Source organism: Coenobita brevimanus, chromosome 13 (assembly GCF_032717465.1).
Source record: "Coenobita brevimanus isolate Jiangsu-jjx chromosome 13, ASM3271746v2, whole genome shotgun sequence".
Taxonomy (NCBI): Eukaryota; Metazoa; Arthropoda; class Malacostraca; order Decapoda; family Coenobitidae; genus Coenobita; species Coenobita brevimanus.
Genome location: NC_136966.1, coordinates 48,599,289 through 48,617,591, shown reverse-complemented (window position 1 = coordinate 48,617,591; position 18,303 = coordinate 48,599,289). Strand labels below are relative to the sequence as shown.

The following is an 18,303-nucleotide window of genomic DNA, read 5'->3' as shown; positions in this document are numbered from 1 at the left end:
CTACTTACCCGCTCCTTCTGTCTGAACGGGAAAGGTCTGGAGGGTGTTGGAGATCGAAAGTCCTGGAAAAAAAGAAAAAAGAATGATAACAACTCTTCCCAACCCCCTCATTACTAGGGACTCTTCTTGGCTGAATAACATCATCTAAGAACAGTAACAATAAAGAAGACGTGATCATACTGAAGGAGTTGCGCAGGTAAATCCTCACTACCCTCTCAAAACCCTAGGGAGGCTATCTTCTACGGATATGGTAACCCCTTCCAATGGATGACGTATTTTTGCCTCTATTCCAAATTACTCCAAGAGATTTTGCTAAATTTTTGATAAACCATTTGTAGTTGCAGGGCTCGAAACAGTCTCCAATCATCCCTTCACAACTTGATTTTTCTATGCTTCATAAAATTGTCTGAAGGTGGCAAGAACGAAACTAAAAATACGTCATTTCATTCAAGGGGCAAACCGCTTCACTAACATGGCGTATATTTCAATTCTCGCAACAACCACGGATTTCTATTAACTTAATGGGAGATGTTTTCGAATGCTGAGTGGTCAAATAAAGTCTCCATTAATCCCTTCACTATCAGGAGGCTCTCCTTAATTGAGTAAAATCGCCTAGTAGAAGCAAGAATAAGACTGTTTTAAATGGGAAGTTTTCACATTATGCAGTTTTACAGTACAAACTTAATGATTCCTTTTCATATATTAGGAACAAAAAATGATTGTTTTATATTCCCATACTTAACCCTCGCAGTTCCATGAGGAATTATTTATTATATTCTTGGTATCTCCGGACGATTTTACTCAGCTCAGAACCTCATATTGGAGAGGTAAATATTGCTCTCATTTCCCCTTCACTATAAAAGGTCTTCCATAATCTGTATGAAATCGTCTTCTCCGTGGGGAAAAAAAAAAAAAAAAAAGGCCTCTCACGGGAATGGTTCACATGGAAGAAAAGTCTCAAGCAAATTATGTTCATTCTCATACTTAAGGATGAAAAGCTTAAATTATACAGTACTTTACTTATTTTCACAGTTGGGTAACATAAGGTAAAGTCTAGTTTATGTTTCTTCCTATACTTAAGAAAGAAAGGTCTGGTCTATTTTGTGCTGCTTCCTAAACATACTTAAGGAAAATACAAAGTTTGGTCTATTTTGTGCTGTTTCCTATAAATACCTAAAGAAGAAAAAGTCAGGTCTATTTCGTACTCACTCTCATACCTAAGAGTGAAAAGTCTAAACTATGGTATACTTATTATCACGCTATATATAAGTAAAGAGAAAATCTACACTAGTAAATTCTCATAAATATATTGAAGACGAAGGGTCTAAACAATTTTATGCACATTCCCCTACTTAAGAGAAGTTTGATTTCCTTTACTTGTGTTGCTGTTTACTTTCTGTCGTGTACTTACCCTCTCGGACTGCAGTAGTGGCAAAGGCTGTTTGACTGAAGACGGCGATCGTGGGTCCTACAAAGTCAAGGGAAACAATTGTCATATGAGATAGGGAACACAACGAATGGGAAGAATTACACCCACATATGGGAAGGTTGTGCACACACACACACACACACACACACACACACACACACACACACACACACACACACACGTATACACTTTCTAGGTGTGGGTATCATTATTCCCTCTGAACAATTTCCGGCACTATGATACCCGGCTGTTTTCTTGTTGGCTTATATTACGTATCATCTCTTTCTCAGCGATTTATTTTGCCCTGAACATTATAACAGCCTTCTGGATGTCACTAATTTAAACTACGTCGATATTTACGGTTACCTCTTCCAACCATGCTACCATCAAACGATTTAAATATACTAAGGAAAACCTCTAGTGGTGAAGAGGTTAATGAAGCAGACATCTAATCTCTTCAGTCTGGAAATGAATAAAAGTGTCAGGAGATGGGAAGAACAAATTAAATTATAAATGGTGTCCTCGGAATGAATGGGTTAACGGGTTAGATGCATAAATCGCTAAGGAAGAGGTGCTGAGAAGTCTCCTGTGCCAAAGAGAATTACGTCACTTCCTGCAAAGCCTGCCTTAGCCCTTTCACCCTGACGAAGTCATTATTATTTTTTTTTTTTTTTAGTTTTTGCTGCTGCCAGACGATTTTTCTCGACTTAAAAGAGCAAATTGGTACCGAAGAGGGTTAATGTAAGAAGTAGCTATCCCTTCCAGTTCCACAAGTCCATCCTACGTTGAATAAAATCGTTTGGAGTAGGCATGAGTAAAATAAAGAGTACGTCATCGGATTCAAGGGGTTAAGTATGCCTAAAACAGAGGCTGCCTACATATAATTGTAGGTAAGAATTCTAACCTTTTAAAGCTATGACGTCTTTTTCACTTTATTTTTGCTACTTCCAGACGATTTTTACTATGTTCTGTGAAGGGGTTACATCAGTCACTAGGTTAATGGATGTTTATATTCCCTTCACTGACCGAGGCCTCACCAACCTGAATAAAATCGTCTGGCGGTAGCAAAAGACGAAAAAGGCGCCATCGCACTGGACAGGTCAAATTATAAGCTCATAAATTACAAACTTACAAACTAAGGAAATTGCAAAGACTTTGTACATCATCTGTCAGAGACGTTTACTACTGGTTCATTCGTCCACAAGTAGCTTGGAAACACAGCATAAATATTACATATCTATTCTGTGAATCAAAGATGAGGATAGCAGTGCAAGAAGGTTACCCGTACTCACCCACCCACCCTTTTTCTAGCCGAAGCTAGTAGGAAAAATGGACGGACCACCATGCAGGAAAAAAAAAAAAAGTTATGGAAATTTTAAGTATGCTGTTGACAAGTGGCGTAATCAGAACACCATGGACAACACATTTATACGATAAATAATGTCTGATAACCATATCTTCAAAATGTTAAATATGCATCTTTAAAATTTTGAAATCTAAAACTGGATCATTTCTTGGATGGACCATGTACCAATCAGGATCTCGCCATGCTCATCCACTCACTGCACCATATTAATACCCAGAGCTTACACCCACATATACATAACATCTACTGATACACCCATTCATCTTTGAAAACTCAATGCACATTTTCTTGGGTGGGGGAAGAGTGTTTGGGTCGGGGACTGTGCCCCCTCACCAACATTCACATTTAGATCCTACGGTGCCCATGCCAAATTTGGGTCTGTATATATATTATTCACATATAAAATGTCATTCTTTTATCCCGAAGAGTGTGGATATTATGCTAAGGGGTCGAGAATTTGGGTTGCGGCCCCTTCCCCCGAACATTCAAGTGCATTCCTGTGCTGCCTACAACCATATGGAGCCTACAAGTATACCCAAACACAATCCCATTCTTTATCTTGAAAGCTGGATTTTTCTAGTTGGGTTAAGACTGGGGATCTGGAACTTTGCCTCCTCCCACGAACCTCCAAGCATAGTTTCTGGGGTACCAGTTAATTACGTTTGCCTTTGTTTATTGCCACACAAAACTTCGTTATTTCATCTTTTAAAAGGGTGGATAATTTTTTGGTAGCGGTTCACTAGCTGTCCATATGGTGCTCGTTACTTTCTTCTATGGCATACCTATACCCATACAAATATTCACACTGCAGCTTGAAAACAGTGGCCATGCATAGCGGACAAACGAACAGACAGACATCGTAAATTATTGTACTAAATATATTACACAATACATGTATAGCATATGGAATGGGAGAAAAGGAGGAAGAAGAAGAGAATGACTATAACATGAAAGACAGACAGGATGAAATACATAAAAGTAACTGCTCGGTAAGGGTTGGGGGCACTGAAGGCGACAGCGGGAGCCCCAGACACGCGACACGCCTTTACAACAGGGCAAAAACCTGTCTGCTCTCCATCGCCTTTCACGCCTCACTACACTCTTCCTAGAATATTAATCGGCCATTTCTTGGAAGCTGTGCATTATCAGGCTGCATGTGGTAGATGAATGCAAATCCGCTATTTCTGTTGGGTGGCTGTATTGCGAGCTACAGTTGTTTGCGAGATTAAAATGGACTAATGGGGATGGGAGATTTACAGTATAACTTACTCGTTCACGCTACCCTGGATACAGAGTTAAGCTAAACAATTATCTAACCCCTTCCATACAATGGCGCCTGAGTCAGGCTTAGAAAACCCAAGTTTCTTGCTCCCACTGCTAATTGGGGTTGGTATTGCCACTGGAATTATCCAGTGGTAATGGTTACTGGCATATTACTCATTTACTGAGTCGTTTTGTTTTCAAAGTATTATTTCCAGTCTTTAAAACCGTTCAACTTTTTGTGGATCTCTTGTCGCAGACCCCAGGTTGAAAACCATTGCTCTGGTATATCATAAGAGTTGCTTGAGTTTTCTGAGTGGTAGACAGTCCGAACCGATTTAAAATTCTACTTAAACAAGCCGAAATATGCCTCTACAAAATTACCAATGTTACTCAAAAAATACCTAATGAATTTTAATATATACCTAATTTCCAACGCGTGTTGATGGTGTGTGAGGACGTTTGAGCCTGAGGGAAGGGACCACAATACTCTACGTCCCGCTGAACAATAACTATCATTCTAACCGACTCTTTCACCAACATGAAGAGAGTTAACGTCATGAGCCACTGACGCCGACAAATTTCCACGCTACCTGAACCCCCCACTACGATGGTGAACTATTTATTTTTCCATCTAAATACGCATGTACTTAGGATGGATTTTTCGAAACATGGGAATTATATATATCCCTCATTAACCTTGTCATTATGAGGGGTCTTTCCTAAACTGAATGAAATCGTCAGGAGGCAGCAAAAATTAAATACAAAATACACCATAGCAGGGAAGGGGTTAAAAATCCGTAGGCAGATGAAAGCAAACCTCCAAGGTTTTATGGTCGGAGAGAAATAAAAATTGTGTGTGTGTTGTGTGTGTGTGTGTGTGTGTGTGTGTGTGTGTGTGTGTGTGTGTGTGTGTAATTCACCGGGTCGGTCAGGATCACTTGATGGTCGTGATCGTCAGCTTTTACCCTCCCGGAAGGGAGCTGAAAGCTCATATAGTCCGATCTAAGGGCAAGGCTGTGACCTTCACACACGCACCCCCCCGTCCCCTTGCTCAAGGGGGACAGTAACCACCCACTTCGTCAGTGAAACTTTTCGCAACCTGAGCGAGGCGCGAACTCCCGTCCACCAGTTGGCAAGCGAGAACGTTACCACTGCACCAGAGTGTGTGTGTGTGTGTGTGTGTGTGTGTGTGTGTGTGTGTGTGTGTGTGTGTGTTAGGGAAGAGGATTTTTATGCATGTGCATGCCCATCCGATTGTCTTTTATTTGTCGTTCTGGAGTACCGGATTTATACATGTCGTGTGTGGGGGAAGGGGAAAGGAGGGAGTGTGTGTGTGTGTGTGTGTGTGTGTGTGTGTGTGTGTGTGTGTGTGTGTGTGTGTGTGTGTGTGTGTGTGTGTGTGTGTGTTTTATAGACGATTTGAGATGCGTCTGTAAATAATAATGTGAATATCCCTTTCCTCCGAGACAACCGTGCCGTCTCCCTTTATACGCACTGTCTGACCCACTTCCCGTCGCACCAGGCAAAAACTTCATATCCCGACCAAATATCCGGGCCGTGGAACAGAAGTGAGCAATATATATATACTGTATATATATACTGTATATATATATATATATATATATATATATATATATATATATATATATATATATATATATATATATATATATATATGAAGAAAACAACAACAACATAATAATAATAATAATAAAATAACTATACTGAGTAACTGAATAAGATGGCAATTAAACATCACATAAAAATGGCAAATATGAATTAACAAATAGTTAAAGCAAGTGGTCGAAAGTCTGCAGAAGGAAAGCAATAAATAAATAAAAATAATTGGCGATATTTAAACGAATAATTAAAGTAAACGAGCCAGGCGTAACAGACTAGAAAGTAGGCCTCGGAAGTTAAAAATATATAAATAAACAGGATAAAAGCTGTTAAACTAAAGCGAGTCGACGGCAGGATGTGTGGTGGGTAACACGCTGCGGTGGGTTAGGAGGTGTGTGCCCTGTTTTGCGGCCCCAGACGTGTTTCAGTGGCCTACATACCGCGTCCCTGATGCGGGTCGCTGCCCCCGCCGCACCCCACCCCTGATACCAGTGCCTCCCGCATTGCCAGACCGCCTGTCCTTATTTCCGCGTATCTGCAGGTGCCGCCGTAGTGTCTGCGTGCTTGGGCAATTGAGGCTGCAGTCTACCAACTACGCATTTTGCCCTGGAGCTCTAGGGCTTCAGGGTACCACTGAAACCTTGCAGACTTAGTAAAACTGAGCCATAGTAAGAAAAAAAAAAAAAAGCGTCCTTGTACTAAGATTGTTTCTAACCTTAAAGCCCGTGGAGATCTTATCTAAACTGAATACTGTATATTCATCTGGGGTCACCCTGAAAAAAAAAAAAAAAAGACGTCATTGGGCTGGAGGTAATTCTTTATAGTTCGGATATATTCACATTTTCTCTCCGTTTCTTTCGCCAAGACCGACTATAACTAGGCCACAGTATGCAAATACACAAGTGGTAAAAAAAGAAAAAAAAAAAAGAAAATAAACCAATCTTGGTGGGGACGGTGCGTTAAGCAGTTAAGGCTGCAGCTGTTGTAGTCCCAGGCTCATCCGGATGTGAACCCAGTGAACTCCAATAGTGCACTTTCCTCCTTTCGAAGGATGGAAAGTTGAAGAACATTTGTATAACCAGCGTTACCACGCGAAAACATTGCTTACCAGCACCATGAGGTTGTTAACAACAGTTTGCAAGTGTGAATGTGCTCGCCTGCAAGAAGTGGTTATGATGTGTGTGGGTGTGTTCTGTTCACTATGTTTGATGGGCAATCGCTTTACATATACCCAATGAATACAGATGTTCCGGTGTTCGGTCTTCTGTATTTATCATGTGTTTTAACCAAACACTTTCACGTTACCAGTTATTGACGACGATAGAGTTGCACTGAAACATCTACACTGTACAGACACACGCCACGTAATGTGGTTACAGCCTCGCTCTGAGTGCCACAGACCAAGATGAGGAATTAACACTTGCAAAATAACTTCGGGTGAAAGGCAAGCAGCCCCCACTATGGTACACAACACCCATGTATATGACAAGCTGTCACCACAGAGGTACAAGACCACAACTGAACAGAAAGTGGCAGTGACAAAGAAGTACTAGTAAAATGAGAAGCACAGTGACAGCAAGAAGCAGGTACACTAAAGCAACACGCATTACTGTCAGGGACAAAAAGGATCGAGACACAGCAAGTAAGCAGTTAATCATTAAGTTAGCTGCTGAGCTTTATCTCTTTTTTTAAAAAGAATGCAAAGCATATCATCACCGATATTTTATTAAATGTTCCCTGAATTTTAGACATGAGAAAATAAATGAGCTGTAAGCAAGGTGTTATGGCAGTGTTAGTGATGAGTGAAAGCATAAGACAACAGCGTCCCTGGTGGTAGGGTGCGGCAAAGGACCAACAATGAATTTATCGAGGTACTCACCCGCTCACGCAGTGGGAAGGATGAGGGTGTGGAGGACCTGCGACTCTACAATAAAAAATAGTTGTTGTAGTTATCCCTTGTTATATGCCACGAAAGTTTTTTAAAGTTCAAGTAATTCTGCCAAGAGGCGGTATAATGTGGGTCTTGGATGTATTTTTACTGATACATTTGGCCTAGTATACATCCTATGTGCAAAGCACTGTGCTTCATCTCCAGTCGTAAATGCTGGCCAATATGGGTTAGTCTGTTTTCAGTCGTTAACACTGACACAGAAGTACGCTCAGTGGTTCGCTTCACCAACTAAAATTACAAAATAAAATGTTAATAGCGCGTTAAACAGTACCTGCAACCTCTCTTAGCAGTTCCATACGTCAAGACAGAATGGTGATTTCTCAAGCCATTTAGTGAATATAGCCATTTAGGAATATGTTATAACAAAACAGAATCAAAAGTTGTTTCTTCTCATCAACCGTATTCCTATCAGTAATTTTTCATTCTTCGTCGAAATCGATTTTTCAAAGTATGTTTCTCTCTAAGGAAAGCATTAGCGGCCAACTGTCTACACACTACTTTCCTTCTTCTGTTCACCATGGTTTAATGGGTACTTTTAATCCTTAATATAAGCTATAGACCAAACTTGTATGTTTCCCATAGACTTTTCGTATTCTTGTCGACATACTCCAATTTTTCAAACAGTATGTCCATGTCTCTCAAGGTCGAACAGAATGATAACGGCTTCAGTCTACTGTTTTGCTCTTTTTTTTTTTTCCTTGCATGAAAAAATTTCTTCCATTCACTGCAGCTAGCCCCGTCATTAGGACATCTTGTCTCCTAGTGGTTTGAATCAGCCAAGAAATCTCGTACTGTAAGGGCTTAACGAAGGCAAAATTCTTTATGCAACAAAGAAGAACTCTAGACTGAGAGCTTGCAGATATCTGAGAAGTCATTCTTAAGCTGAATTTTTGTATGGTGGCTACAAGATAATAATAAAGAAATCGTTGTCTGGCTGATGAGGCTACAGTGTGAATGCCCACATGGAGATCTATACATTTCTTTCTGTCATAACTTATTTTTGTCTAGAGGAGCTCCTTCCCTTTATTAGTTGGGGAACCATTTAAGTGTGAATGAGAAAATCAGTAATGTCTGAAATGTTGAGTCTTACAGCCAGGGTCAGTCACAAAACAGCCGGATACTGGGAGCTGGCGGACTGCACGTTTGGGCTTTCGTCACGTACCACTCTCTTTTAACCAATGATATTCATTGGTAGTATGTAGCAGCCTAACGATCAACGGTGTCTCCTAACCTTATTTTAACAGGAAAGACATGCACAATGTAGATTTCACTCTTGTTCTTTCCGAAAAAAAAAAAAAAATGTTCCCAAGAGAAAAGGTATCATGTGCTTTTCTCAGAGAGTACAATGCATTGCAAGTGCAGAAACTTTCAGGGTCCTTTGTTCTTCAGGAAAAAAATAAATCTTGGTTAAGAAATGAAAGCCAATTGGCCCAAAGTTTATATGTACATCTTAGTTCATTGTAGTGAAATAAGTGATCTTCTGCCTGAACGGGCGCGAGTTCAGTCCCAGGCTGTGGGGAGAAATCTGATTATTTGAGTTTGGTTAAAAGATTTTACTGATCTTACCCAAGACTCACCGAAATGTCATACAAACACCTCTGCTAATATTATCACATCAGTCATGAAAGAGGCAGTTTTAGCATGGATTCAATACGGACAGTGGGTATTTGCGTCGAAGTGGAGATATGTAAAGATATGTGACAGGTGGGAGGACTATTAGGCCTCAGGAAACGGATTATTTATAGCTATGCTTAGAATCGAACATAAAAAAAATAGTGTGTGAACATCAGTCAACACAGTTGCAGCTCACGTGCCAATATCTTCTCCCTGTCGACAGGGTCATTACTTGGCAATAAATTGTCTGACACCCAGACACTGACAAACTAGACAGTCGACAGTCAGGTCATATTATATGCTTGTATAACACTGAAAAACGACCAAGCTAGGAGAATAGCAATGAAAGCTTAAATGATGATAAATATAACCATCGCAACACTTCATACATCTTGAGTTATTAGCATCTCAACAATGTACAGTACATATATAACTTATTAATATATATATATATATATATATATATATATATATATATATATATATATATATATATATATATATATATATATATATATATATATATATTACTACCCTTGCTGTCCTCTACATTAAACACAGAACAACGAGTTTCGAAACTCTGTATTGAGAGGTATATTAATTATTTGCGTATACCGATTAACAGAACTTGCAGAAACATTTGGGCCAAATATTTGCCAGGTCCTATTTCATTAAACCAATGAGTGAATATATAGTAATAATTTGGTTTATAGTGCATAATTATCTGGTATTTGATCATTATACCTTTTTTTGGCATATAAAAAAAATCCTGGAACAGAGCGGCACAAGCACTCTCCATTAGCAGAGAGAGAGAGAGAGAGAGAGAGAGAGAGAGAGAGAGAGAGAGAGAGAGAGAGAGAGAGAGAGAGAGAATAAGAAAGCACTAGGGAGAGCATATCAACAAGTAAGCAGACTCACCTGGTCGCGAGGCACCACTGAGGGGGCTCGGGAACCAGAGGCGGGGGACCAAGTATCCTGTAGTGCATAAGAAAGGAAGAGCAAGTTAACTTTAGTCTCATTATTATTTTTATTGTGCATACTCTCACAAGTATAAATTCTGATAAAAACTCATTCAGGCGTAGGCATATAAACTACTACAGACACATCCTTACCCGCTAATACACAAACATGAATTTTAAGACAAACACAAACACATGAATACCACGAGGAACAAACGCACACCTTCATACAAATTGGTACAAACATATTCATGCAGTATATACCGGCACATACTAGTATATATACTAAAACAAACATCATACATACTTGGAGAGAGCATAGATACTGTTACAAAAACACAATCACACGTGTGTGTGTGTGTGTGTGTGTGTGTGTGTGTGTGTGTGTGTGTGTGTGTGTGTGTGTGTGTGTGTGTGTATTGGTACAAACACACATCAACACAAACAGCAATACTGACCCTGTCCTTGAAGACGACTGAAGAGGGCCGAGATGCAGGAGGTGAGCGAGTTTCCTGAAAAACAATACAGAATGAGGTTAGTTATTTGTCCGGCAACACCTCACTCTGCTCTACTGCACCTCATTCTATATACCTTACATTACTACACCTCACTCTTCTCCACCGCATCTCATTCTGCTCCACCAAACTCAGTTCTACCACTCGTTACTTTACCACACCTCACTCTTCAGCATCGCACGTCATTCTATTCCGCCACACTTCATTTTATCATTCGTCATTTTATTTTGTCACATCTAACTCTACCACACCTCACTCTGATCTACCACACCTAAGTCTGTTCCACCATACTTCAGTCTTGCTACCACACCTCACTCTTGCTATACTAAATTACAATTAACAGGGGTCTGGGTACATATATATCGACTGTATATACAAACATACGAAAAATAACAGCTGGAAAACAAGATTATCTGAGCATTTATTTATTCCTATGACAAATCGTATCCTATATTGTATATCTGATGCTGAGAGAAGCGAAAAAAGAGGTTGGTTAATTCAAGAGAAGGACCGGAAGAACATTGATCAGTAATGAAGAAGACTTTAGGAAAACAAATAGGCAGGAGGGAAAGTAGTGTAGGGGAGAACATAATATCATTTTATTTTGCTCTCATTATGAAGTCCATAGTTTACACAAAAACTATTTATTTCAAGGTTCCATCACTACCAGCACCCAACTTAACAATTTTGCGCCTCTGGGTTCCTCTGATCATAATAAAACTGTCTGACATTCGTCGGAATAAAAAATAAATAAATTAATAAAAATTTCGTACTTCGCAACCAAACGGCTGTATGAAGCGTCATCATTAGTATCATTATCCCAACCAACTTTTCCACGTTCACACGGGGTTGGAAGGCCTTCAGCAAGACTCTTTGGGGCCAAGAATCAAGAGCGTAACTTCTATCCGTCGTCTGCAGGAGGCACAAGACTGCTAACAACACAAGTGATGACGCTGAGTTTGTTTTATCCTTATGTCAATACGATATACAGGGAATGCACAGGAAATACTTCTCCCATACCCAAGACACATGGAAAGCCAATAAATATAACAAAGAAGTAATGCTGGAATAGATATTGCTCTAATATGAAAGACACTGAGCACCGTAAGTAGGACAGAGAGAGAGAGAGAGAGAGAGAGAGAGAGAGAGAGAGAGAGAGAGAGAGAGAGAGGAGTAAAAAAAAAAAAAAGCACCATCCTGTCTCCTTAACTTTATAAATATATATTATACCTGAGTCAGCCAGTGTAGCGCCTCACAATCAAGCCTGTTAGAGATGGCTAGGGTACTCCAATGTCATGATACACACACACAGGGTCTGGTGGAGTCATGCACTTCCGCGACCCACTAACTTGGCAGGGAAATAAACGAGCTCATTCATAACGCCGTGAAGAGATGGTAACTTTTTTTACTCCACTACTTTTTTACCCTAAGACAGATAAGCGAGGCGGCAGTATGAGTTGCCAGCAGCTGCGGTACATGGAGTAATTTTATGATGGCATATTCCACATTATGGTTTCTTTGTATTTGTCGTCTTGACTAGGATAGCGTATTTTATAACTTATTCTTCCTGCCATTAAACGATTAGTTGATATGCAGTATAGTAACTATAACAATTCCGCATTGTTCTTTTTCTTTCTTTCCTTCTTTTTTTTTTTTTTTTTCTCAATTTCACCCTTTCACTAAGTTGACGTATTTCATATCTTAATTCTTGCTGTCTTCAAATGATTTTTGCTGAGCTTTGGAGAGATTTTCAAACTGGAGGTATCTGCTATAGCCTTCACTAACCCGTCCTTACTACAGATCTCTCTTAAGTTCAACAAAATCAACTGGACAGTGCAGAAACTAAATACAAAAGAGGTCATCGACCTACACGGATTTAGCCTTTCAGTACGAAGATGTCATTCGTATTTTATTCTTGCTGCTACCACATTATTTTCTGTGGTTTTTCTGCTGGTGATCTTACCAAAGGAATATCTCTACTAGCTTCCAGGGTAATCTTAACCTTAATACTATAGTTATAAAATTTAACATGTGTATATGTAATGCACGAAAAGTGTTTAACTGAGCTGTCTAAAATAATGTTTTATCACAAAAATTCACAAACTGTAGGAACCCATGCGTGAGACTACAGTAATTATTACGAAGCAAACATATTTCAGTGTTCCCTTACCCACAAGAAAATGGGTAAATTAGCGAACATGAAGATATTTTTGCTAGCGTGATAGTGCTAACATCTTTATGCGCCTATATATCGTCAAACAGTTCAGTATAATTTATGCAGATCTCAGATTTATGAGACAGGCATAGTACTCTCATAAATATTTCCGAGAGTTCAGAGCGCGGTAGAAGAGGGGCCATCAAAGGAAGGTGGCTTAAGTAGATATATTGCTGCTAATGATCGAGAAATAATGACAATCTCTGAAGAGCAGCTTCTGTTTGACCCCTCACTACTGGGAGAAACTCCTAAAGTGAATGACATATCTGACAACAACAGCATATCTGTTACTAAGAATTATATATTAAACGCGTCACCGTAATAAGGTTAAAAATAAATATACACATCTCTAGTAATCAGAAACCACCATAGCCAGACCACCTAGGATGATCCTGAGGTGAGGATTGATTCTCTTTCTGAACAGGAGCCCACATTAATCATCACAGGACGAAACATAAACAAAGCCATGAATCCTTCAAGCCCTCACAATCGATCAGTCAAATTATGCGAGTAATGAACTTATCTTGCCTCATATCAGGCTAGCAATTATAGTATTGTTGCACAGATTACAGTTCTGAATATTACTTGAGTAGTGCACATTACAATCTCCAAATGGATTTAGAAGTCGTGGACACGAAGGAACACTTCCAAAAACGGTATTTTTTTGTAATTAGAATAAACTCCGTACCAGCCACCAGTCACTTAGTGGGGTGGTGGGAGAAGGGCAGGGGAGTAGGTTGTATGATGATGGGTGGTGGTGGTGGGGGGGGGGGTTGGGATGGTGGCGAGGCAGAGGTGACATATGAGTTTGGACGGAGATGAGGCAGGGATGAGGGAGTAGTTGGGATGGTGGTGAGGTAGGGGTGAGGGAGTGGTTGGGATGGAGGTGAGGCAGGGATGGGAGGGTGGGTTAGGGAGGTGCGGTATGGCTCGGAGAGGGGACTGGAATAGTGGTGGGTGATGTAGGAGGACTGTGAGTGGGAAGGGATGGTAGAAAGAGGCTGGAGGGGAGCAGATCCTGTGAAGATGGGTGTTGTAACGTGGGCAGTGTTGGCAGTGGCAAGATGTAATTATTTTTCCTGTAATGTATGGACGTTTTGATATTGTTACTGTCCCAGAGGATAATATTTGACTCAGTAAAACTCTTCGCTGCAAAAGTGTTAAAGAATGTGTAGGGTTTAAGATGCTAGTTACGGGCTTTGCGATTCGTACTGGCTGACTACAGATTATTTTATACAACTCAGGAACACACACCTTCCGAAAGAAAAAAAAGTTTCTAAATAAATAGATAAATAAATAAATAAATAAATAAAAAAAAAAAAAAAGAAACAGACACTACTCTCATATTTTACGTTTGATACTGCTAATACTTACAGAAGTGTTCTGTTCAACAAAACAGTTAAGGATAATGAGTGCACATTACAAGCCTAAAACAAACAACCATAACAATGAGCACAATGAAACCCAAGGCGTAGGATCGCAATAATGTAAATGAGTGCAAATGTGTGAATAAGCCACAGATTTTTACGACAATTTCTGACGCAAGTAATGATGGAACATGGCTAACCTTTCTATGTCATTGCTAATTACATTATGTAAGGTGGAATACAGGCTAATCACAAATAACAATTACAGAAATTCCATAAATAACTGCTAATGTTAAGTTTCCTGGCATTTCGCCCGTTTAGTTTTAATAATATGGCCGGTTTTCTAGTTGGGCCTACTAACACTTCTTCCTTAGTTGATTACTCTACAAGGTACATTTTGACATCTAATTATATCACCAATGCAAACTGTATCGATATAACAAAAGATATACATAACACACAAGAGAATACCAAGGTGCACTATGCGAAATTTATACGCTGGGGACAGCTGTTAAGATGTAGCGATGCAGTTTTTACGTCATGCACTCTCCTCTTAGCAAGAGACTAAGACTTTGCCCCTATTTAGAGGACTTTTACTGAAGCGAGTATTATTCTGCAACAGGATGCCATTTCTGACGTCAACCAGCGGCCTTTGGTGGGATCAAACCCTCAACCCATTCATCCCTCACCCAAGATGGTGAGGTGATATTTTTGCGCCAAGTTACTGTACACACAGAGGAGAGGACTGGGAAAGGGAGCTGAAGTTAAGTTAAAGCAGACACAGTATACGTCTGGAGAGAGGACTTGGAGAGAGGGTTGGTGTTGACACTTACCCCTTGCATGTTGTGGAGCAGTAAAGGTGAATGGCGATATGGGCGATACATGTCCTGTCAAGGCAGTGAGGCAATATACATGTGGTTAGCAAGGCACTGCAGCTGATAGCATTATAACAGTACATCCACTCTATAACGGAACAATGGGTACACTCTCCTACCATTTATGAAAGTTTAGACTAACTCTTTCGATGCACTTGGGCATTATATTCGGGACAAGGGTCATATTCTAAGTAGCTTGCAGATTTCGTAACACCATCTCCTTAGCAAAATATTGTGAACAATGTAACCTCATCACCCTCTTGTACGTCACTGATACAACCAATACCAATATTAACAAGAAGAGATAATCTTCACAGACAAACGGCGAATTACTGCGGCCAATTTTTAAAAGTTTCTCTCTTTGAAACCCTGAAAATATGTGAAATTGTTTTATAATATCTCGAATCAACTCAAAATTTCAATCAGAGCAGCTTTGTATTTCATAAGTAAGTCTCTAAAATGCCTCCTTATGGCCAAATTTGAAAATTGCTAAATAATCAGCTGATGTATCAACTGATGCAGCAGCTGACATGCCAGATCACCCCAAACTTTCAAGCTGGGCAACTTTGTGTTTCAGAAGAGACGCTAAAATGCCTCCTTATGGGAGAAATTGAAGATCGCCTAATAGTTGATGACGCCACAGCTGACATGTTAAATCAACTCAAAATTTCGAGCTAAGCACCTTTGTATTTCATATGAAAATCGCTCAGAGCTCTCCAAGAGCAGATATTCGAACCTACATTGAAGGAGTGAAAAAAACAAAGATCCCCAGGTGTACCACTTATAGACCTGTCGGCTTCGCCGCAGATGAAATACTGTTAATAATATAAAAGAATTTTATGGGGTGCTGAAACATGAAAAAAAAAAGGGAGGGGGGGAAAATGCTACGAAACTTCCTATGCCTTACTGAAATCGACACTGATTCCAGACCATTTGATTCAGCTGAGGGAATTTCCAGTGGCCCGAGGGTTAATATAGTTTCAATTATATGACTACAAGAATTTTTCTCAGCTGAACAAAGTTGTCTCGCAATTATCTATTAAGATTACTTCACGTGTTCACAGAAGGTGAAAGAGTTAATCCAGGTCTGTTTTCAATTGCACATTTTTCTCTCTGCATCAGAAAAAATTGCACTTCAAGGGTCAGATTCACAAGCAAACTTACGACAATCCTCTGCCGTAACTATTATTTGCTTATGCAGAAAGAAAAGAGGAGTAGATCTGATTAAGAATCCGGGTTCTGTAATTTTCCTCCAATGCTGTTAGTCATATCCATGTATAAAATCAAATTAGAAAAATTACAGGAAACCTTTCTCCTCCTATCGATTAGTATTAACAGAAAATATTCTTTCCTTTACGTAACTAGCAACTCCCTTATTCAGAGATCCGTTATAGAGACGACATACTGTGCTAAGAATCTAAACGAAATTTACAGTAAAAAAAAGGTTTAATGCAAGGCTATCAGTGCTTAAAATTTTAGCTACATAAAATATATTTATCACCAAAATACAAAAACTTACAGCAAAACTGCTTAAAACTCTTGGTGTTAGGCTTCCCTAGATTCAGGAATAACAAAATGTTATTTTAGTTAGTGATGTGCAAGTTGGATGTATCTGTGGATGACTGTAATGACACCAGTCCAATTTAATGAAGCAGAGTTGAGAATAAACATACGAGTACATTATAATCAGTAGGAAGAAGCTAATGTCTGTTTATATATATATATATATATATATATATATATATATATATATATATATATATATATATATATATATATACGCATGTATATGTATATATACTGTACTGTATATGTATATACACGCACACGTAATGTATATATGTATGCATATATGTAACTTTAAACAGAGAGAAAATAAAAACTTATCAAAAAGGGGGCGGAAAAGGAACTTATAACTTACCTTGTCAATGTAAGAAAAGAAAAAATAAATATAAACCGAGAATATTACCCAGTTTCCCGGAATAAATATAAAGATTATAACCCACCCCCTCTCTTGCCTTGTGTGATAAACGCAGGTTTCATTCTGTGTGGTAACTTGAGTTGTATTGGTGTATAATGTGATGCACGCAATGACGTATCCATGAAACGTTCAGGATGAAGCTTTGTGAAGCCGGTTTAAAAGGGGGATTTTTCACATGCAAGTAAGAAAAAAAAAAGACACCAGCAGGTTAATACTGCTTTGATTATCACGGATCATAGGATAGTATAAAATATATTTATACTGTACAAACCAGGAAAGGAGGGTGACATGTAATGTAAGTGACTGACCTGCATGCCGGGCGGTGGTGAGCCGGGGTGTTGTGGAACTGGGTAGAACACACCCGACTGCTGCGTCATTTCCTGGGTCTTGTGAGTCATCGTTTGTTGCTGGTGCATCATCTGCGTTGTTGACTGTTGTGAGAGTTGTGTCGTAATCTGTTCAATCTGTGTGGCAGCTTGTGAGGCGGCCTGCTGTGCCGCCTGAGCCACCGCTTGCTGTGCTGCCTGTCGCTGTTGCTGCTGTTCCAACTGCGCGGCGGCCTTGTGCAGGGCGGGCAGCACGGTGGCAGGTGAGGGCGAGGAGGTACACGGAGATCCCGCCCGCTCACCACCCATGCTGAAGCGCCGCAGTTTGAAGGGCGTAGGAGTGGAGCGGGGCGAAGCAACTGCTGGTGGGAGCCCCTGTACCCCTGGGGCCGCCACTGGGGAGGGCAGGTTAGGCGACCCATCTGGCAGCCGCAGCGGGGAGTCACCCCGCGGGCACCAGGATCGGGGCCTTGTTCCCCGTTGTGACATGGCTGCAGCGGCGCCGCTACCCCATCACACCACCTGCAATGCAACACAACAACACATCTTAATTCAAAGTTTACTGAGTCTTAACCTATAAAGCTACATATATTCCATTTAAAAGTACAGTACAGTGAAAGGTAGAATGGGTACCTCATTCAAATAACAGTTTCGAAGACGAGAAGAGCTTATCTTTAGTCTGAAATGCTAACAACAGTCCTTTCTCGCGTATAATAAGAAATATACCAGGAAGTAGTAAGAATAGAATTCATTCCATCACAGGCAGAGAGAGAGAGAGAGAGAGAGAGAGAGAGAGAGAGGAAATTAACGAGACAGGCTGTA

General features: G+C 40.0%; 1 protein-coding gene across 1 annotated transcript in view; it reads right to left on the bottom strand.

Moving 5' to 3' along the window:
* The window catches only part of LOC145415668 (uncharacterized), an 80,356-nt gene extending 62,386 nt beyond the window's left edge, over nucleotides 1-17,970 (bottom strand). Inside the window, exons 1-7 of the mRNA XM_080284887.1 lie at nucleotides 17,464-17,970; nucleotides 15,133-15,186; nucleotides 10,661-10,714; nucleotides 10,162-10,218; nucleotides 7,558-7,602; nucleotides 1,412-1,468; nucleotides 9-62 (exon numbers count right to left, since the gene is read on the bottom strand). Coding sequence (XP_080141013.1) covers nucleotides 9-62; nucleotides 1,412-1,468; nucleotides 7,558-7,602; nucleotides 10,162-10,218; nucleotides 10,661-10,714; nucleotides 15,133-15,186; nucleotides 17,464-17,970 — 828 coding nt within the window. The remainder of the gene's footprint in view (nucleotides 1-8; nucleotides 63-1,411; nucleotides 1,469-7,557; nucleotides 7,603-10,161; nucleotides 10,219-10,660; nucleotides 10,715-15,132; nucleotides 15,187-17,463) is intronic.
* Nucleotides 17,971-18,303: the final 333 nt, after the last annotated feature.